Source organism: Strix aluco, chromosome Z (assembly GCF_031877795.1).
Source record: "Strix aluco isolate bStrAlu1 chromosome Z, bStrAlu1.hap1, whole genome shotgun sequence".
Classification (NCBI taxonomy): Eukaryota; Metazoa; Chordata; class Aves; order Strigiformes; family Strigidae; genus Strix; species Strix aluco.
Genome location: NC_133971.1, coordinates 85,664,368 through 85,687,421, shown reverse-complemented (window position 1 = coordinate 85,687,421; position 23,054 = coordinate 85,664,368). Strand labels below are relative to the sequence as shown.

Sequence of the window (23,054 nt, the reverse complement as noted above, 5' to 3'; positions counted from 1 at the left end):
TTTGCCACACAATCTGTGTATTTAACTATCTTTGCAGAAACCCTCAGTTCCTGTAACCCCCTAAAAGCCAACAGGACGCAGCTGCTCTGGGCATCCTACAGTCACTGCCCAACAGGCTCCCGGCTTGGGCTCAGGGGCTGTATCCAGCCTCCCACCCTGCTCCTGTGGGCGTGATGGGACCAGACCCAGGGCTTTGCTCACGTGTAAGTACAGCAGCACAGAGAAGGAAAAATAAACCAAGGAGCAAGGCGGCGAGGTAGAAGTGGAACCACCGTGATCAGAACCTAACTAGCGAGTCTGGGGTGCAACGCGGGGCCAGATGGCACCAGAAATACAAGACTGTCATCAAGAAACGCAAGGGGACGCAGGAAACATTGTGCTGAAGCTCCCCGTAGTGGTGTCAGGCTGTACCCCGGACCCCAGACACAACCCAAGTGCCCCCCTCATGCCCACCTTCAGGCAGGGATCGCTGGAGAAGTCCTTTGCTGCAGAGGAGCCAAAGCAGCAGCAGATCTGAGAGCTCAGGGCCAGCATGGGAGAAGCAACACCAGGTACCTGCTGCCAGGCCCTCTGACTCAGCACTTCCTGCCAAGACAGGGCAGGGGAGAGACACTGCCAAACTAATTTTTTCCATTAATGTGAGCTAAGAGGTGTTAAGGACAAAGAGCAACCCCGCACGCAGCAGGGAAGGACACACACAGGTGGAGTCCACCAGAGCAAGGAGTGCTCAGGCAGCACCCCAGACACCGGCTTACAGATAGCACCAGCACCACATAAAGGAACTGCCAGGGCCTGGCTAGAGTTTTGTGGGATTTTTATTAATTTTTTTTTATTATTTTTGTTTTTGTTTTTTTTTTTTTTTTATACAGGCTAGCGTTGTACCCTTTGCTAAAGCTGCTGATTCTGCCACATAAACTAGAACAGAAATTTCTCAGAAATTAAGTCGGTTCCCCTCCTTATTAATTCACTGTCTGCCTCCCAACTGACAACGGTCTGGATTTGTGTTTGCAGAAAACATTCCCTGTACAAAGTCTGACGTGCAGCTACACTGTTCTGACTGAGGAATGAAGAAGCCAAGAGTCCATTGAACATTGGATTTTTCCCTGTACAACGTGGCCTGATGTGAAGTTTGGTCCACCGAGGACAGCACGTTAACCGTAGAGATCATCGTCATTGTCTTCACTGTAGACGTTGCCCCCGCTGCCACCTCCTGTGCCTTGGCTGGGACCGGCGCCACCCTGGTTACCCGATGGGAACCTGCGTGCAGCGGTGCGGAAGGGGAGAGACGAGATGCTGTTGAAAAACCTCTTCACAGCTCTGCACCATCCCCTCCCTCCATGCCCACACCCCGCTGCCAAGTAGGACAGGCAGGAGAAATGGGATGAAGCCTTAGGACAGGTCACACAAAAGGCTCACATGGCTGCTGCTTGTGTTAAAAGAAAAAGGGTTGATGGGCTTCAGGAGCACTAACAGAGCAGCTACAACCGACCTGCAGCACAGCCCACACCTGCGGCGTTGTGTACTGGCTGCTGCACATGCTGGGAAGGCGTGGGGGAAGAGGGGTTTGTTAACCAGAATCCAGCAGAAAGCTGCCTCTGTGCTCTGCTCTGGGGCTGGCTGCACCACGCTCTGCTCCCCCCACTCCCCCACGGTTACCTGAAGCTGCCAAAGCCACGGCTCTGCTGTAGAGTCTGTGCAAACATCTCGTATTTCCTGATGTCGTTGTCACTGACAGAGCGGCGAGCAAAGCGCATGGCCTCCTCAAAGTGATCCCTGCGTATCTCGGGAACCGGATCATCCTCCTCCACCTCCTGCAGTGAGGCAGAGGGCCCAGGTGAGCTGCATGCCCCAGCTGCGTGGCCCCACGGCTGCCCACAGCCTCCCTCCGGGCCAGGATGCTCCAACCCCACCAAGGCCGGGGCTGGGGAGGGAGGGGAGGGACACTGCGGCACACCACGAGTCAGGGCTGCGACGGGGGCCTTCTGAGCAGTGCCCCAGGAGGGCCTCAGCCTCCCACAAGATGAGAAAAAAGTGCTCCAGCTCTGCGCTCTGTGTGAGAGCCCACTCGTCCCCATCTGAGGATTAGAGAGAGGAACACATCACGCTTCACAGACGCGAGCAGGGAAGGCTCAGTGCCCCACTCACCATGGCAGAAGGGTTGGTCTGCCTCTCGCGTTCTCGCCTGATCTCACTCTCGATGGACTCACGGATGGCCAGTTTGCAGGCACGCTGGCATATTTCTGTCAAGTCAGCCCCCGAAAAACCATTGGTCATCTTAGCTAGGAAATCCAGGTCGACATCCTAGTAAAAAAAAAAAAAAAAAAAAAAAAAAAAAAAAGAGAGGCCTCTCCTTAACACCTTACATCCTCAGATGACACTGGTGTCTTCAGATCCCATGGTATCAAGGTGCTGCCTTAACTCTGGCCAATTTTGTAAAGATCAGCTGTTAAAGCTCTTGTTTTTGGGAAAAGTTAACCACACAAAGGCAAGCCATGCTCCCCACACATCCACCAAGAAGACACGAAGCAGCTGTAAATGCCACTGCACCTGTGGATTTAGGGTATGATTTGCTCAGGTCTTGCATTAGGAGTCAAACGAAACACTGTCAGACTGGAAATGGAGATGGGGCACAGGTAGACCAAGGCAACCAACCTCCTTCCTCCTCCTTCCCCTCAACTCAGGGGGTAGTACTGCAACCTCCTTTGAAGCTTTCCTTCCCAACAGAACCTAAAAACGTAAGCCTGGCATAAAAAAGCTTGAGATCTCACTTGACATCTGCTTTTCTCTGATAAACTATCAGTTGCATTATTGCCTGCTCCCCAGGCAGGGGACACAGCTCTTGACTATAACAGATTTCAGCAACAATTAACTGCTAATGGTTCCTCTTCAATTTCCATTTCACAGCCCTGTGTTCTACATCTACTTTTCTTTCAGAGTACAAGAATCTTTTCCACCTTGCCCTAACAAGCTTTCCCACACTGTGGGCAGGACTCCACTACGTGGCAAAGGCCTGCTGTTCTTACAGCTGACACCTAGCCTCGTTGATACCTAGCCTCGGAGCTCAATCCTCCCCCTACCTCTTCACTTCCTCCCCTCATGGACTGAAGGCTTCCCAGCTCTGTACCGTGTGGAGCAGCCACCAGCCCCCTGCTCTGTCCCCAGCTTGTGAGGAGCGCATGCAGCACACAGCAAACCCAAGTCGGACGCTGTCAGGGCACGGATCCTACCTTGGCAACTGGTGATTTCCTCAGGTTGGCCTTAAGAATAGCAACCCGGGACTTCTCGTCAGGCAGGGGGATGTAGATGAGTTGATCCAGGCGGCCAGGGCGCAAAATGGCTGGGTCAATGATGTCTGGCCTGTTGGTGGCACCAATGATGAAGACGTTCTTCTTGGTGGACATGCCGTCCATCTCTGTCAGGATCTGGTTGATGACACGGTCTGCAGCACCACCACCATCACCAATATTCCCACCTCGAGCCTTTGCAATGGAGTCCAGCTCATCAAAGAAGAGCACACAAGGGGCTGCTTGGCGGGCCTGTAAAAAGCAAACAGTTAGTTCATATTAATACCACTCGGTGAGGACCACGCTGACTTCACACTAAACCTGCCCTACAATTAAAGCAGCTCAGAAAAGCACCAAGCAGCAAGGAGAGCTTGGAGGGGCTGCTCCACAACAGCCTCCTGCCACACAAACCCTCAGTTAAATTCTCCTGAACAACAAGATGAATTTCCCCAAAGCTGGGAGCATTGTGAACCAGGCAGAAGGGTGGTAACTCCAATACCTAGATAGAAAGCTGGAGTCAATTTGCCTGGACTAGAACTCTCCCTGCAAGACCTGGGGACATCAACTGGTTATTTAGTCACTCAAGTATCAGTAGACGAGATATATCCAATGGAAGGGGGAAATCCAATCGTTGCCTTCAGCTACCTAACGGGTAGTTATAGGGAAAAGGGAGACAGATCTTTCTTTGAGATGTGCAGTGAAAGGATGAAAGATGACAGGCACAATTGGCTGCAAAGAAAATTCCAGTTAGAAATATGGGGAAAAAAAAAAATCTTCACAATGAGAAAGCTCAAACACTAGCACACAGGCTTAGAGGTCAGGGATTCCACCCTTAGCACATGTTCGAAACACAAGGCACTGAGCAACCTGATCAAATAACCAAGTCACCTCCCTGCTCTGGACCAACAGCTGGACTAGATGGACTCTGAGGTTCACTCCCAACCTGAATTTTTCTCTCTCTCTCCATCCAACTTTGTTCTGTCAGCTCCTTCCCTGACCACAAGAGTGAGGACTCCCAGGATAATCGATGCAGATACCTTCTGGGTCAGAAGGTGACACTATCTATGGGGCAACTGGGCAGTAGGAGTGAGCTCCTTTCTAAGCCACGTGTATTGCAGGACAAGAACCCACAGGATATTTTTAAAATCCGTAAATGGTGATGGCTAATGAGGTGTCAAGGTAAGTTTCCAGGGATGTGGAGGGTATCTCTGCCATCCTAACGCTAGCCTCACTGCTAAGACACTGGGCCATTCATCATCCTTTAACAACAGACGCAAACTGCAGCCCGAGAAAACCGTTTAAATAGCTCTGTTGCCAAAGAGGATTAATTCCCTAACATCAGGAAAGCAGCTACTGCTCTCAGTGAAAGTGGGGAAAACACAAGAAAGACAAACAAGAACCAGGCCAGTAAGACAGATGCAGTGGAGACAAAGTTCTGGCGTAACCTCAGCACAAACATAGCACAGGGAGTAGAAGAAACGCTTACCTTGTCAAAGATCTCACGCACGTTGGCTTCAGACTCGCCAAACCACATGGTGAGCAACTCCGGCCCCTTGATGGAAATGAAGTTTGCCTGGCATTCGTTGGCAATGGCTTTGGCCAGTAGCGTCTTGCCACAACCAGGTGGCCCGTAGAACAGAACCCCTTTCGATGGGGTCATACCAAATTTGAGGAACTTGTCTGGGTGCTCCACAGGATACTGAAGGAGAACAAAACAAACACACACACCTCTCATGGTGAGCGAGAACAGGCCTGTACCTTAGAATCACAGAATGGTTTGTGTGTGAAGGGACCTTTGAAGATCTAGTCCAACCCTTCTGCCATGGAAGAGACATCTTCCTTTAGGTCAGTTTTGTTTCTCCTCCTACCAGAAACAGTACCTGGGATTTCTGGTGGGTTAAACACAAGATCCTGCCTGCTCGGTGCCACTGGAGTTTTAAAAGGGACACTGGTTTGAGAAGTACCACAGCTAAACTGGAAAGCTACCTTAAATAACCTATTTACCTCTAAGAACTTAGTACTAGTTCAGGTAGTTTTCCAGCACACTTAACCCCAGCTTCACTCTGCCCTGCAGAAGTAAAAGGGAACAGCTCATTATCTAAGCTATTCGCTCTGCTCTCCAGAGACAGGCAAGGTGTCTGATGTGAGCATTTATCCTCAGCAACGAGGTCAGAGATAGGTGATGGTTTTAACATAAGAAAATGAGATTGAAAATTAGATTCTTTTACTCACAGGGAGGCTATTTCTACAATGCCAGCTGAAAGCAGGAACGTATCAAACCCAAACCATTCCAGTGCAGCCACCAGGAGTTTCCACAGAACATTCATGACTTTTTGTCCCAGTCTTTCCCTTTGTAGAAGGCTTCACAACTACTTCTCGCCTGTCCCTGTGCTAATGCTGATGGGAAGGCCTTTGGGGGCTCTCTGTATGAGAATCTTCATCCACTTTCAGGCATAGAAAGCCACCACGTAAGAGGATTTTCAGCAGTGGTCCCACTGCTGCTGTTTCTGCATGTAGCACAACACCTACTCAGGATGACACTGTAGACTCAACTAAGGAAAGCCTGATGCTGCTTCCCAGCACCTTCCTCTCCAAGTTCACTAAGATGGAACAGCATGATATTTTTAGTCCATTACAAGGAAATACCACAAAAACCTCTGTATTTACCCTGTTCACAGTCCAAACAGGAATCTGAAGAAGTTCTGGTGTTTATTACTCTAATTATTTTTCAAGCTGACTAGGCAAAAATCTCTTGGAAACCCTTACCTGTACAAGCTCCTGGAGTTCTCTCTTTACATCTTCTAGACCACCAATATCTTCCCAGGTAACTTGTGGCACCTCCACCACAGTCTCCCGAAGAGCAGAAGGGTTGCTCTGGCTCAGAGCCCACTATTGTTAGAAGAAACAGTGTTATATGAATTCTAACACATTATGTTTACTTGCTTCAGATAAGCGATTAGACATTGCACCCAAAAGAAAGAGGGGCACCCTGCATTACCCTGAAGTCATCCATGGTCACAGCCAGCGAGTTCATCACTTCAGCATCGATGGTTTCATCTTCTAGGTCTATGAGATCCATCTTCTTTCTGATAGCCTGAAGAGCAGCTTCTGAGCAAAGAGCAGCCAAGTCAGCACCAACATGGCCATGGGTCTCGTTTGCCACCTGAAAGCAGAGCACTGACTATGACTCACAGGGATACAAGCAAGTGCTCTGCAAGGGCAATGCATGCTCTGGTGACTCACTGGGACATGCAACAAAGCTCCAGAGAACGGCAACATCAGTGCTTTGCTACGGATTTAAGACAAGCGCTACCACGTATTTAACTGGCAAAGACACTGCTGTTCCACCTCCTGCTTGAGATCAAAGCTGCAACTAGCATTCAGATGGTGTGCAGAGAGATAACCCCGAGGACTGCAGTTCTTCATTCAGGACAGAGATTACAGGAACCATCCAGTTTACACGTGGTGTCCAGTGTCACCACAATGCTCACCCAGCGCTGTGAGCACTGTTCCAGGCTTGCTTTACTTTTAAAGAGAATGCCACAGCAAACAAACCCAGGAGGACAGTGGCAAGGCACTTCCAGACTGGACTGATAAACGTTTGTTTCATTTAGCCATGCCATTCTTAACTAGTTAGCGAGTGAGGATTTCTGGTCACGGGTAAACTAGTTAGAAGGAAGCCCTGAGATCACACATTCACCCAGTTTCATGCTGTCCTAAATGAGCAACTACATTTATGCGATCAAGCCTTAACAACTCTTCCACTACAAAACAGAGCATCAGGAACGTCTGTCTGCAGGGACGAGCTTTCCTAATAGCATGCTACTCACCTGTTCCAGATCCACATCATCAGCCAGTTTCATATTTTTCGTGTGGATCTGCAGGATCTCCAGGCGCCCGGTGGCATCTGGGATACCGATATCTACCTCTCTGTCAAAACGACCTGAGGAGTAAAAAACATATATTGAGCTGCTGATTCTGCAAACTAGAGGAGCTGCAGTTGCTGCCTTCCTCTGACTGAACAACATGATGACAAGCCACAAACACACACAATTTCAGAAAATGCCAGAGCTTTGGGTTTCTCTGCAGCATTTATCAGCACAGCAGCAGTCAGATCAGAGAAGGAGGAAAGGCTTTAGCCATTTAGGGAAGTAAGACTACGGTATTAGCTAGAGTTTGAGATTATATGACACAGAGGACTGATGGTTTAGGAACTTTTTCTGAGCCTCATTCTTAGGAAAATACACTTCCCCAAACCAATATACCATTAGACATTCTTGTTTATTTCTACCTTTGTGTTCTCATCACAGGAGTCTGCAAATACTGAGAGATATAATTTTCAGAACTTTCATAGCAGTACCCAAGTGGTGAAAAACATGAACTGGCCCAGTATCTGGAGGCAGGAAACTCAGGTATTACTGCAATATTAGCTAAGGTACGTACGCCAATCATTTTCCTCTAGCCGTAGCTCTGTATTCAAATGGCTTGCTGTGCATTTAAGAGTCCGTCTTCCCCTGCACACTTGACTGGTTTGCTGTTATAAACTTTACCAACTGGTCATACACCGGACACTTCATTCACAATGCAAAGTTTCAAAAACCTGAATCTCAGAAACTACCAGACTTCTCATCAGTAAAAGAGAAATCAGACAATTCAAAGGCTTCTGCAACCTAAGGCATGAAGTTTAGTGTGTCCTGAAATAGCTTCACCTAATAGAGGCTAGCACACTTTTCTGCTTCGAAGTATTTTTTTATTGCTACAAGTTCTAACCTAATATGGCACAGAAAATGATACCAAAGGCTGGAAGCCTAGCAATGAATTTCAATCAAGCAGCTGGAGACAAGTCAACAGTTTATGTAACACAGAATACGTTTAGTATTAATTTCTCCCAAATCCTTCCAAGGTCCCTGAAACACAGCCTATAACAAAGTATGTGATACACAAGAAAGACTGCAGTGTGGTTACCAAATCGCCTGAGTGCTGGGTCAATGCTGTTAGGTCTGTTGGTTGCTGCCATAACAATCACGTGTGCTCTCTGTTTCAGGCCGTCCATAAGAGTCAACAGCTGAGACACTATGCGACGTTCCACCTCTCCATGTGTCTACGGAGGCAGAAAGCAGTAGTTAGACCAAAAGCTCAGCAACACAGCACAGGAGCTAGTACTGCACCAGAGCCAACAGATATGAGAGCTGTGAGCTGTTAAGAACCATCGTGAACTCTATCTGATTCTTCTCACGTCCAGCTGAAGTCATGAGTTAAGTTAAATACTGCTTGACCCTGTAGTCAAATGCAGAGATTCACACCAGCTGCTACTAAAAAGGACGTACCTCTTGACCTTCTACAGGCTTGCTTTACCTTCTCTCTCTTAGGAGCAATGGCATCCAGTTCATCAATGAAGATGATGGCAGGAGCATTCTTCTCTGCTTCTTCAAAGGCTTTCCTCAGGTTGCTCTCAGACTCACCAGCCAGCTTGCTCATGATCTCAGGACCTGAAAAACAGCCTCACTGTGGCACCCAGAAGACAAGCAGCTAGCCCCAAGACATGCAGCTGAATTTTAGTACAACATTCACATGGGACAATCTCTATTTCAAGCCAAAGCACATACTATCAACCGAGTTCACTAAATTTGCAGCTGAACAGGCAAGAACAGCATGCGGAATTACTTTCTACCATTATTCTGGTGTTTCCAGTTTACTCTAACAGAATGCAGCACTAGTCAATGAGCTACCTTTAGCTGCCTCTTTCCTTACCCTATTTCACACCTGGTGAGCTTCTCTGTAATGTGCCACCACACACTGTTAATGCCAGTCCTAGCTTGCAAGAGAAGCAATCAAATTATATGGTGATGAATTATCAGGGTAGGGAAGGAAAAAGCTCTAAGATACTGAAGCTGCCTTTAGCTTACATTACACAGGTATGCATTTACCTCTGTAAGATCCTATAAATTAGTTTAAAAAAACCCCAACAAAACAAAACCAAAAAACAACAAAAACCCAAACCCCATCTCCTCTGAAAGAATAACTAAATTTAAAAAATGTGTAAGCACACCAATCCCAGAACGAAGGACAGCATTCCCTTGAGATCTACTACAACTGCTGAACACTAGTGCAGGCTTACTGATTTATTCTGGTTTTAGATTTTTTTCCATCATGCTGATGGGAGTGGTAATGAAGAGAAAGTATGCTCCTAAAAGACCAAGAAAAAGCAACCTGAGCCTCAGGAGTGCGAAGCTGCCAGCTGACTGAAGCGCGCCAGCTGCAGAGCCACTGGTGCAGGTGGGCACTAAATGTGTGTCATTAAAAGTACCTCACCAGTTCATACCAGCTCTGTCCGCAACACTGCCTGCAGCTCCAGGCTTGGAACCAGCAGACAGAGAACGCATCACTAACTCTGACAATGTTATTTTTATTATGCAATAGAAGTACAAATGTCTAAAGAAACGGCTGGCTCATTAGCATTCAGTGGCAGCTTATACACACATTAGGAAGTATATGACAAGGGTGACATATGGTAAAACCAGCCCATTTACATCTGATGTCTTGAGATACAAAGGAAGTCACTTCCCTACTGCTGGTCACCGCTATGCTGTGCTACACAGTCCTTTGCTATTGCCTTCACAGGTCTATATGATTGAAATCAGAAAAGAAAAGCGGCATTAAGTAAAAATGTTCAGTTATTCCAGCACTGACTGTAAAATGGGACAGAAAAGGAGTGAGGAAAATTCAGAATTTGGTCCTTACTGGACGTAAACTAGTAACCATCTTAACTGCTACAGGTGAGAGTTATCAACAGGAGGTTCTGTCACATGTAGGTAAGTCCCAAGGTACTCATTACAGCTTTCAGGAGAGTTCCTCCCAATTAATGTTATGTGAAATAAAACAGGTCTTGTGCTTTACTTGAGGGGAAAAAGAAATCCACAGCAGAACAGCTTCTTTTCTGAATGGAACATGGTGTCAGTCACAGAAGCAAGTGTCCTGCACCCATATACTTAGACTAATCTCAGCACTTTACTCCCAGCTCTGCCCTCAACAACATAAACGAGCAGTCAGACAGACTCCAAGTCCCTGTATTGCAAAGCTGTCTTCCAACCACCCTGCTACAACACAATCAAGCTTAAGGGGAGTGCCACTACAGATATTTCCACACAAATGGCCTCCAAGTGTCCCCAGAAGCACACTTGAAAGAGGTAAGGATGGATGTCAGGGAGACAACATGGCTCTACAAGCACTATTAACACCACTCATTACCGTAACATGGATGAATGAACACACAGCAGATCTGGGGCCAAAGCAGCCACAAAACATACCGTTGATCAGGAAGAAGAAAGCCCCTGTTTCGTTGGCCACCGCTCGGGCAATCAGTGTTTTACCAGTGCCAGGGGGACCATACAGCAGGATCCCACGAGGAGGCTGAGGACAAAGGCAAGGGACTTAGATGGTGAGCTAGTAGTTGAAAGCTTAAGTAGCTTCACAGTGAAACTGTAAGCATTTGATAAAACCAGTCCGAAATTGTGATAAACACTCATGCAACAGCTGTCATTCCAGCATTGCTATCAACACCCTTACTACTTTGCATGACACACAAAGAAAAACCTTGCCAGTAACTGACAGAGCTGATTCAAAACATCACTCCGCTTTACAAGTTGCCAGTAGTCTAACCTGTGTCCAGAACATGTAAGGAAATACTTTCTGAACACCAGCGTTAAAAAAAACCCACAAATTACTTATGTCCACCACCAATGCCTCATAAACCTCCAAGGTGAAGAGTCACCTGCAAGGGGAAGTCCACTCATCCCCCTGGTGCACGCGAGGGCTTACCTTCACCCCTATGGCCTTGAAGAGCGCAGGGTGTCGGAGGGGAAGTTCCACCATCTCTTTGATTTGAGCCAGCTGCTTCCGGCAGCCACCAATGTCATCATAGCCCACTTCATTCAGTGACTCCTCTTCATCCTATCCAGAAGGAAATACATTAAACATTTCAGTGAAAACAATAGTTCAACAACTCCTCCGAGTCTACAGAAGCCCAGGAATCTGGGTTTTTGCTCACAGTCATTTCTTTGCTGTCTTGAGATTCTCATTTTCAAGTCTTCCTGGTGTCTTCTACAACTGTTTTTTAGTTCTGTCTTCCCAGACATACAAAGGGAATTGCCTGCATGTACTTAGACCTCACTGAAGCTCACCCTCTTCAATCACAGCCTCTGCTGCCAGGTTCCCTACAGACTCTAGCGCAAAACAAGCTCTGTGACTCTCTGACGAGACTAACAAAGACAACAATAGACAATGAAGTTCAGTATAAAATATACTTATTCCTTAAACTGTAAGCGATTTCTCTAACTACCTGATGTACTCTAGCTATCACACAGTTCTCAGATGTAGTGTTGTCTTTTGGGATTGACTCAAACTAGCAGATAATGTTAAGATCCAGGCGCTATACTCTCCCAGTATAGCTCTACAGCATCCATTCACTTGGCTGTCCAAATCTCTACTGGCCTTGGTTATCTGTAACATTAGGCCACTCTAAAATAATAACATAACACAGCCTGGAATATCAGAGGGACTCAGTGCAAGCTCCACAAATGAGAACTACTACCTCAAGCAGGTCACAGGGTCTGGCCCTATCAAACACTGAAGGTCTCCAGGTTTGGAGACTGTTGCCCTCTCTGGGCCCCGCTGCAGGGTTGGGGAAACCTTTTTCCTAGCATCTACTGGGAACTTCCCTTGATCCAGCTTATGCCACTGCCTCTAGTCCTGTCCCTGGGCACAGCTCTCAGAAGAGCCTGGTCATCTACCCCTTTCCATCAGGCAGTTGCCAGTAAACCTGGCCCTTTGCCTTCCTTTCTCCAGGCTGCATAATCCCACTCTCCCACTCCTTTCTCATTCATTCTGACCTCCAGCTTCTCATCATTTTGGTGGCCTTGGCTGAAGTTGCTCCTATCTGTCTCTGCTGTGTCCTGAAGAGCCCAAACTGGATTCATGGGGTGCCCAGATGCAGTCTCACAATTGTCACATAGAGGTGAATTTTTCAGAGGGCAGCTAACTACAAACCAGCACTCACCCTGATTAGCAGGCAGTAAAGAGGCACTTTCTTTATTAAGTATGCAACCACCTTAGCTGATTTCTCTAAGATCTCCTACTCTGTAACAGTAAGGTGGCCAAGACCTCACAGACAATCCACTCAGCTGCCTCAAGCTTGGGGCACTGAAGGCTAGACACCTTAAGGGACTGGGGAAATCATTTTTAAAAAAGTCAACCATTTTAGGATTTCAAATTTCTCACTGAAAAAAAGCACTAATTGCTTTCTTTTCATGTGGCGTGAAATTCAGCAACATTGTAAGCTCTCCTTGCTATAGATCAAGGGAACTTTGGAATTAAAAGATGCATCTAAGTCCAGCATGAGATATCTGGAAGCAGATGCAAAACCTGGCAAAGTATGGCATCTCATCAGCAAACCTACGCACTCGCGCTATCTCAGCGTATGAGGAAGGACACTGGAAGTATGTTTCTCTGACTACCTTCAGCAGCAGCTCATCTCCTGAAACAGGAGTTTCTAACCATTACATTCAATACACAAAATGTCAAAACAGGAACTGCAAACGCTGCTGCTCTCAAGCTCTGTTGCAAAAACAGATTTGGGACAGAGGGGATTCAGTAGGAGATCCGTGTGGCAGGATTCTGCTCACCTCTCGTTTGATGGGCTCTCCTTCACAATGGATCACTGTGTCTGGAGCCACTATGCAGTACGGACTTGGATCTGTCTCCACCACTTTGAACTCCACTGCACGCATCCCTCCACGCACCAAGAAGATGTCACCTGTAAAACCACACACTTCACTAGCCTGCTGCAACTGATGCCTGCAAAATGTCAACCCTTGTACTACCAGCAATCCCAGAGGACAAGGAAGTGGGTTACACAGGCATACACTGCTGGCATTTGTAACACTGCTCTGCGTTTTGAACTCCAGAGCTGCACCTACTGTGACTACCCAAGCACCACTTAGATTGCAGCAGTTAAGGTTCTCAAATTTCATCCTGTAACAAACAGCAAACAAAACCAGCAAACAATAGAAAAGAATACTGTGCCTAAATACAAAATACAAAGGCAAGGAATCACATTTCTTTCCCATTCAGTTTCAATTTAACATTTCTAAAACAGGCAAAAAGCCCTAACTTAATAAGAATTCATTTTGGAGTTATTATAACTAGTTGTTACTATTTATAACTGGTTGTTTCCAGAAGGAAAATAATATATAATGCACTATGACTCCTGGCTAAACTGGGCTACAGAAGGTGGATAACTTCAACGTGTGTTTATAGTGTATTAGGACCTATTTGTTGCTACTAGTGCAACTCCTAAAGTGCATTTGGTTTCCTACACTTTCTCCCAGTTGTTAATTAAATTACTTTGAAAAACTGAATTTAGTTAGGGTGCCAGCTGATATAACCAACCAATCGATTAATATGCAGGCAATTCCCCAATTCCATCAAGCGGTAGCAACTTAGTTTAATGAGATTTTCTCCCAAGTTCTATCTGAGCCTTCTCTGATACTCTCCCATCTCATGTAGCAAAAAGACACAGACCTATCAAGCTGCTCTGCCAGCCAGCAGCAATCACCCTTTCTTCTGAAGATTATGAAAAAATTAAATCCGCACCAGCAAAATCTCACTCTATAGATGTCAGTCTAATGCTTCGCAGAGATCTGTGCAAGCTTCTGGAAATTCTCTTTATTCAGTCTCAGGACTAGCTCACACTTGCGGCCATCAGGACTTCAATAACGGGCACTATTACCTTTCCTGATGGGTCTGTATGCTTCCAGGAAGTACGGCTTGAGATAGACTTCAAACAGATTCCCTGTGATCCCTTCTACTGTGTCATCAATTGGTAGCACATGGATACGCTTGCCGTATTTCACATCCGGGCAAGGCTGGATGCTGCAACAGAAGAAAACTCCAGTTAGCCACGTCACGCTGGACCTACACCTGCACCTGGAAAAGGCTGTGATGTCCCTTCCCAGGCCAGTACAAATGCTGGAAAGGACTCTCCAAAGTCCTGGTGAGACTTCCCACCTGCAGAAGAACATTTCAATGCTGACAAGGCAAAAATCATGCCCATCAAGAGGTACTCTTCACAACACATTCTTTCCTTCACTCCTCCCAGCCCCATCCAAGACCACTGGGGAGTTTCATACTTTCTTCCTAACCCCCTGCTCTTCTGTAGATTCCCTCGCCATCCCCAAGGCACATTCAGAAGTTACTAATGCAGCCTAAAGACCCGTGAGAGTCACAAGCTAACTTCTGTTTCAACAACAAGCTGATGCTGAACAAGCTGCAAGAGAAAGGGAGTTGGGAGAAGCTCTTTGCTCCTTCTCTCTAGCTTACTGCAGAGACCAGAGCCCCTGAGCTGAGAATCCCAATTCTGAGCAAAGGCTCTCACAGTACCAACCAGGGGTAACCAGCATGCAGCCAGGCATCTGTCAGTCCCACTTTGTAGAGGCTGACATTTAGGTTAAAGTCTGAAGGCCCCTTCCTCCTTTTTAAACAAACACTACAGTTATTATTTTGCAGTGTAGGACAACAGCCTACTGTAGCAATAGCTCAGAGCATCAAGCTGTGGCAGAAAGTTCAAACTGGCTTTGCCAGCTAAGAAAAGCCTACATGGAACTGCAGCTGAGCATGCAACTTTCCATACATGACTTTGCTTGAGACTCTTAATAGATTATTTTACCACATGCTTTACAGAGAGGACACAGCAGAAGGGTAAAGGAAGAGTGCTGCAGAAGGAAAACAGTTGACAGACCCCAAGTAGGAAGCGATTAGCACATGAATCTGGATTTTGGCAGAAACCAGGCCACAGAAAGTAACACAATAAGCAGTTAAGATCAGCAAGAAAAACTCTGAGGTCAAGAGCTGTGAAATCCTCTGACCCTCACAATGAAGCTAAGACAATTGGTAACACGTTTGGGAGGCTGAGAACCACAACAGACATAGTCCCAACAGAGAGGGGAGAGCATAGCTGAACTGTTACACTAGAAATTACTCCAACAGTAACCTCACATCAAGTTAAAGTTAGGGTTCACCTTTATTTTAAATCCACAGACTGGCAAAGCCCTGCTCTGTTCCAACCACAATGGTGTTTAAAACTTGCATTTTGTAGTGGTACAGGTATGGGTGGAACAGCCTCATTTCTCTCCTCTACAAAGTTTGTATGAAACACATTTTGCATTTAAAGATTATTCCAGATATCACTTCAGAAAGTCTAGTGTCAGAAACCAGGCTCCAATTTTCCCACAACATGCAGGATATTTCAGATTAGGATGATGCTCAGGAGAATGAACTGTTAGCCCTCCCAGATTTAAGTCTGCAAACTAGCATTTTTATGTTTAAGAAACGCTCATGTGCTTCCCCATCCAGTCCCATCACAGAATGGAACCTGTCTGCTGTAAGCCGAGACGTATAGCCCAATGCTTTCCCACTACTTTCTGCAAGTGTTGCACAACAAAATCCTTGCAACGCTTCTAAAGCATTCCTAATTTTCAAGTTATTTTTATAACAAACATCAGAATATAAACATCCTTCAGCGATTTTTAATCTTGGTATTTGACTGCTTCATGCTTTTGCCACTCATTTCTAGCAAGTTTTAAATTCTGTTTGCCATAGGGCAGCTCAGGTACTACAAGATCAATTACAGTGTTGCTTAATGCCTTCCACAGTTAACACTGTGGACATTAGTAGACAAGAAAAGTTTGAGAGTTCACCTGACAATGTAAATTTGGGAAGATGACTGTGACAATGAAGGGATAAATTAATCACTCAATTTAATGACAGGACCTGTGCTCATGAAGGTCCTGAAGAGATTTCAAGAATCTTTAGCATCATTTTTTAGTATTAATCTGAACATGCAAACAGCCAGAAATGCATGCAAAAGTAAATGGGGATCCCCGTTGTAAGACACACACTTGAAAACATTTCTGTGATCTCCTCTGGAAGGTGTAAGGATACATCCTGCAGGCCCTGCCTCTGCTACTGACTCGATCAATTCAGAGACAGCAACCCAAAGACATGTAACAGGTAGCAAATGAGTCCTCACCTGATCACGTCACCCAGGCGCACTCTCAGGTTGTTGCGAACAACCCTATTCATGCGAATCTTCTCATCTGAGCAGGTGTCATCTGACAGAACAATGCAGACTGCTTCTCTTCTCTTCTTTCCTTTTAGCAGGACAGTGTCTCCTCTGAACAGCTGCAATTCGTCCATTTTTGCCTGTAAACAATAACAGCATTAGAAGCAGCTTTTGCAAAACAGGAATTCGAGCATCTGAAGGAGAGTTACTTGACTTTGGAGAATTACATCTTGGAAGTGATATACTAAATCCACAAGGACAGAGGCTCCCAGTATGCTGGTCAAGAAGCCGGACTAAGTGCACAAGCTCAACTGAATCCTAGAAATTGAGAATCAAAATACATTTTATCACTGAAGAGCGTTAGGAAACAAGACAACCCTTCCTAGCTCATAACAGCTGCGGCTTCTGACACAAATACTTATGTTCATGTTGCGAAGTTACATTTCAAGTTAATATACAGCAACAGCTTGCAAATTACCAGCTTAAATGCTTTGCTTTTATAGATGACACACCTGGGACAGTGACACAACACTGTTGTCTTCATTGATGGCTTCATCAACAATTAACCGATTGGGCCTGTTCTTCTGCTTCAGAATAGCAGTCGATAAGTCATCCGCTTTAGAACTGGTGAAGAAAACAGAAGTTATGAGCCTGAGCGATACTGTTCCCCCTTTCCAGCCACTCCCCTGTTTTCATCTTCATTTTCTACAGGTGTCTTTGTTATCTTGTCTTTTAGGAACTATACTTGTAAGACAAAGGAGAACATTTTTCCCAGGCACCAGTTGCAAGAGTTCAAAGCACAATGTTTTCTGTCAGTAAATATAACTACTTTCCTAGCTTTAAATGGAAATAGCTATGAAGCTATCTATGAAAAGAAGTGGTCAGTGAGATGTTGCTGACTGTAAGATGTTTTGCCTAAAAGAATTAGTCAGACTCATCTGAAATCACATGTAACCACTGCCACCGAAACAAAAGTTCAAGTCTATTTGGTGTCAAATCCCAGATAAATAGGGGAATTAAAGGACAATGCTGCAGCCCCCTGACAGGAAGAGTTGTAAGAGTTTAGCCTGTCGAGGCCTATTAGTTAAACCTAGCAAGCCAGTAGAAATATTCAAGTGCTCATGAAAAATGGGGGTTTCTTTTTTTTTTTAGGATATAAGCACCTTTCCGTAACACCTTCACAGGAGTCACTGCAGCTCTAGCTCACTGCGCCACAAGAAATACAACAAATAATTTGTTCATCTTGACAAAATAGAGCCAATCAAACAGCAAGGAAATGGAAAAAAGGCAGATTACTTTCCTTCAAAATCTAATACATCAAATAATTCACTCTATGAAAGAAATACATATTTGAACCAACTGATTCATGATTTCTTGGACGCTGTAGATTAGCCACAACAGCTGTTGTAACTTCCCCTGGTGGGCACCTGATCACTTTCTCCAAGCGTTCCCGATGTGCCAGTGTCTAAGGTCAGAACAAAAAACTTTGTACAGTTTCATTTGATTCTGACAAAGAAAACAAAGTCTTTCTTTGTCCTAAGCAAGCAGCAAGCACCAGCAAACAGTAGGGAGCTTCGTGGACAACGGTGTTGGCAGTTCACTTGGCTCCATTTCACTCTTTTAGGGACAAAATAACCAGAAGAAATCAAACCTTGAGTGAAAGTGGCAGAGCAAGCAGCTACATGGCATAGACACAGACTGTGGCAGCAGTGCATCACTTGGCACGCTCACTGCCTTTTTAAAAGTCCATCAGAGAGGGGCAGCATACCTACAGTGCGATGTTGCCTCAGGTCCCCCACCCCTCAAGACAGGTTTTTCCAAGACAGGCTATGTGGTATTGGCTCCTTTCTCTGACACGTAAAAGGGGGAACAATACCGAGCAGACTATGAGGGCAGCCAGCTTCTTTCCAAGAGGTTTTCAAGCTTCATATAAGCCCTGATAGCATAAGAAACATGTTGCAAATGACAGACAACATTACTTTAAGTGAACAAAAGGAGGGGCTGTAAAAAATGTCTTTCCTGGACTGCCAGCACTGGGAAAGTTGCCTTTTTCCTCTCTTCATTAGAGTGCAAGAGGTAAGACATCGACATCTGTCCCTTTCAGTGTGAGATGTTACAGATCCTTTCTCTGAATCCAAAAGGACACAACTAAGGATATATCCTGGAAGGAGCTCATGAATTCCATCTGTAACCTAAAATGTGGTCTTGGCAGAGTCCTAAAAAGTCTGGGATTTCCAGGAAAACTGAACCAATACACTGTCAGGCCAGAAAGAATCTTGTGGTTAAAACAGTGCATAAAAACAACAACCCACCTGTAAGGACCTTACCTCAGAATTAGCTCCTGGCCACTGGAAATCAATTTAGCAGGTAGATTTTAAAACCTGAGCTAAGGGACACCAGAAAAAAACAATACCCCTATTTAGCCTGTTCAAAGTGAGAATGTAACTCACACCCCTCTGCACATGATATGTGGATCTCAAGGTCTTTTGGTAAGAAACTGCTGCTAGACCTTGGCTACCTAATCACTGAAACAGAGTGGCTGTCCCTTGGGATGCAGATACTGCTGTGCAGTCTAAATAACAGTCTGGGACACAAGATAAAAATGAACAGAAAAGGGACTGGGCAGCAAGTGGAAGTTTTTGGACCAAAACTGTCCATAAACCAAAAGCTGTATAAATCTGGAAAGTTCAGATGCCTCCTGACACACTGCAGTGCTGAAAAGCACAGTAAGAGGTCCACTCGCTTCTGCAGAACGCAAGAAAAAACTTTTAGTACTGAAGAACTGAATCTACAGTTCCCTAAGTAAGAAGCAAGAGCTGGATCAATGTTGTCAGTACATTACTGCACTTAAAGCAATCGAAAAGCTTGGAGGCATTAAAAATGGTGTAAAGGTCTCTTAAGAAACAGCATACAGGCATCTAAATGTGTGGGGTCAGCTTCAGTTACCTGACCTGACAGTTCTGCAGACAAAGAAACAAAGGTGTTACAAAATTACACGTCAGCTACACAGGAGAGTGATGTTACTTCTACAGACAAGGGTAAGGATTTTGAGAGACAAGCACTACCCATCTTTCAGTAGCAATTTAGAATATTATTATCACCATTTGCCCTCATTGTATCTCTCCTGGGAGTTCCTCGTGCTGTAACTGAAATGACAGAGCAAAATATATCAATGCACCTCAATCACACTCGGACAATCCCGGATGTCTATGCAGAGCCTGAACTGAAAATACTAAGCAGGAAAGCCTCAGGCATGGGTTGGGGCTCTCTCCTGCCAACTTTCCTATGTGTGCTGGTAAACTTCAGCGAAGGGTAGGACAGACAGCTAACCTAGGTAATTTTTAAAGCTCCTCAATGAGTTTCCTGTCAGAGAGAGCCTGGCACAAATCCTCTAGATCATCTCCCCTACTCACCCTTTTGTCAGCTCCCTCACACACTTTCCCTCTCGCTCCTTTCTTTCACTGAGTCAACAAAGAGATAAACTGAACACAAAACATAGCTTTAGAGCTGTTTAGGAATTAAAAGGAAATTCAAAGCCTCCATCAAGCCTGCCCCTAGACAGAGGCCAGAAGTGAGGACATAATCCCCAGCACAGCTAATGGCCAAACTTGCATATAAAGCGCAAGATATCAACAAAATTGAAGCAAATATGTACCAGCCTTAAAGACCAACAATAATGGATTCCCCATTCCCATCCTCAGCCCCCTTTTCTCTCTCAGTAAAGCAGTCCAATAGCCCCATTTGACACAGCAAAGGGGTGGGGGGGTACTTTTTACAACTTACATCACTTCATCATTTTTCTCTGTGTCAGAGCTCCCCTTGTTCAGCATGCAGTAACACCCAGAGGCTATGTGTTACGGTGAAAGGTATAAAGAGTGAGAGCAGCAAGTAATTACCAATTAGTGATTCTTCTGAAAACGACTACTAACCTCCAAAGCTCACTTAAACTAAGGAAATAAGTTGTTCCTGCAAGTCCGTGCTAAAAATATAGCACAAAGCCACTGACTCAAAATGATTCCAGCTGCAGTAATGAAAGTGAAAACAGTCATGCCTTCCATATGCTGGTGTGCCTTTTTATCAGTATCCTCATGAACTCACTTCTGAGATAAAACCTGTCAGCAGTTTCTTACCACCCTGAACATCCATGTTGACTGAACTGCTTTCTCCACGTAGGTATTTTAAAAAAAAAAAAAAAAATTTTTAAATCCATAAAATATTTTATCCACGAAAGCAAATGAGTGAGGTATCTGATAACTGCAGACACTTACGGGAACAGCACATGACAACCAAGCGGTGAGTTCATACCCGTGCTAGAGATGCCAAGTTCTCAAACACTGTTTCAGACAGGTAGGCACACGAAAACAAGAATCTCTTCAGAAACCGCACTCTCTCACCTCTTGCAATGCTACTTGCTGTGATAAGGCTCAATTCAGCAAGATGGCTGCCAGCAGCATTGACCCAAAAATGGCAACTAAAAAGTAACTGTTTTCCAGTTGCAGAGTAATTTTTGTTGATTCCTATGTGGTAAAAAAAACTTTTCTAAAGTAGAAACTTCTTTTTAAAGACACTGTTCACCTCACTCAACGGCAAAATATGCCTCTGAGATCATCACTTCCACCACAAGCTCTACCACAGACACTGAATTCTTGGAACTGACTCAGTAGGACCAAGAAGGTCTATATTTCAGGAGTTACAAAAGAAAAGGAGAACACAGACAAAGGACACTAGAGGGACCGAAAGAGCCTCCGGCAAGGCCAAAAAGTCACTTCAAGTATTCTTGAATTTGGTAAATTCTTTAGGTTCTATTTTTACTTCTCTCAAGGGGCAACGAAGGGGCTTGCGCACGCGGGCTGGGAGCCGAGAGACCACTATTACCCAAGTCACTTTTGAGGAGCATGAAAGATGATCCTTGGCCTGGAACTGGAAACAGAGTGAGGCAAGACACCGGAGACGAAAATATAGCCGATTGCCTCAGCTGCCACAGAGGCCAGTCCCGCACAACATGTCTGCCTCTGCTAATGCCAAGTCACTTGCTAGCCCCGGCCCGAGGGCCGCTGCGAGGAGGAGGCCGGGACATGCCTCTCCCCTCCTCGCTGCCCCGCCAGCCGCTCCAGAGCCTGGAAGACAAAGCCCTCCCTGGCTGAGGCCTAGCCCAGGCAGGACAGCCCGGGCTGTGCCGGGGCACAGCAGGCAGGCGGCCCCGGCCCGGGGCACAGCCAGAGGCCAACGGGAGGCCCGGCCTGGCCAAGCCTCGCTCCCCCCCCCCCCATGACTCGACACTTCCCGGGGAGGCCCGGCCGGGGCCGGGGGGGGCGGGGGGGAGGCGGGCGGCGGCGGCGCTCGGGGAGCGGCCCATCCCCCTTCACGCACCGCCTCCACCTCCTCGGGGCCTGCATGACACAGCGGGATGGTGCGACGGATCGGGCCCGCCGACGGGCCTGGGTCGCGCCTAGCCGCGCTGAGGCGAGGTAAAGGCGGGCTAGGCCGGGCCGGGCCCAGCGCCGCCGCGGCGGGGCCTAGGCCGCGGCCTGCCAGCGGGCGGCCCGCACTTACTCGGATCCCGAGGCCATGTCGCTGGGGGGGGAAGGGGCGAGGGGAGGCGGGCGGCGGCAGCTCCTCCGGGCGGCGGCGGCGGGTCTCAGGCAGGGTAGCGGCGGCGACGGCGGATCGGGGCGCTTCGCGCTGACTGAACCTCAGAGCCGACTCATCGGAAGGGGAAGCTCCCCCCCGCGCCGCCTCACCTGCCTAGCAACAGCGTGCGCTGACCAATCGGAAATTCCTCCCGGGCAGCGCCTCAGCCAATGGGAGAGGCGAAAGCGGGGAGGACGGGGCGACGGGGGGGGAAGGAACGGGCGCTCTCTCTCCTCCGCCCCGCCCCTCTCCTTTTCTCTTCGCAAACGTCACGAGTCAAGCTCCACATCCGCCAGCCAATCGCAGCGCCGTCCCTGCCGTGGCTGTTCTACCTGGCAACACGGCCCGGGCAGCCAATGGCAAAAATCCACCAATGGGAAAATCCGGACGGGAAGTCCCGCCCAGACAGTTCCCCGGGTCAGTCTCGCTTCGCGATTGGCTAGCGCCCGAGGAAAGGGGAAACGGGCGGCAGAGTTGCAGCCAATCAGGAGGGGCGGGAGGCGGGTGCTCGGGGAGCCGCTTGGGGGGTGGGCTGAGCGGGCCCGCACGCGCTAGCATGGCGGGGGCAGCGCCGGGCTCGGGGTGGGGGGACGCGCTCCGAGGGGGGCATTGCCCTCGGGTGAAGGGGTGCGTGCGGCCTTCCCCTCCGCCCACAGCACCCACCCGCCTCCCTTTTCCCCCATTTATGTACGGTTTGGGCAGTTTTTCTTTCCCCGGGTTGGTATTTTTGACCCAGCGCCCTCCACGCCCCGGTTCCCACCCCATTCAGACCCTCGCATCCACCTGGGTGGCGCTTCCTCGGGGCCAGAAACGCCGCTGGAACCAAAGGACGTTGCACGTGGAGCCCCATTCCTGCAGCCTGCGGGGGATTCCGACTTGCCAAGATGTTTTTGCATAGGGAACCGCACTCAGAGGGGGCCGCAGCAGCTCCCAGCTCGCGCTTCTCCTGAGCTTTGTCATGTCCCGTTTCTTCTCTCCCAACTCACCCTTTGCCTTGTAGCTCCCGATTTCCCTTTCGTGGG

The 23,054-nt window shown here is 47.2% G+C and overlaps 1 protein-coding gene across 1 annotated transcript; it reads right to left on the bottom strand.

Annotated features, from left to right (window-relative positions):
* Positions 1 to 800: 800 nt before the first annotated feature.
* On the bottom strand, positions 801 to 22,143 carry VCP (valosin containing protein). The gene is made up of 17 exons (XM_074812649.1): positions 21,955 to 22,143; positions 16,914 to 17,025; positions 16,369 to 16,541; positions 14,071 to 14,213; positions 12,965 to 13,095; positions 11,103 to 11,234; positions 10,592 to 10,694; positions 8,640 to 8,773; positions 8,250 to 8,385; positions 7,115 to 7,227; positions 6,283 to 6,447; positions 6,051 to 6,173; positions 4,771 to 4,983; positions 3,228 to 3,536; positions 2,146 to 2,301; positions 1,657 to 1,811; positions 801 to 1,257 (listed from the first exon to the last, which is right to left on the bottom strand). The coding sequence occupies exons 1-17, from the start codon at positions 21,969 to 21,971 to the stop codon at positions 1,152 to 1,154; spliced, it is 2,421 nt and encodes an 806-aa protein (XP_074668750.1). The 5' UTR covers positions 21,972 to 22,143; the 3' UTR covers positions 801 to 1,151.
* Between the last annotated feature and the right edge of the window lie 911 nt (positions 22,144 to 23,054).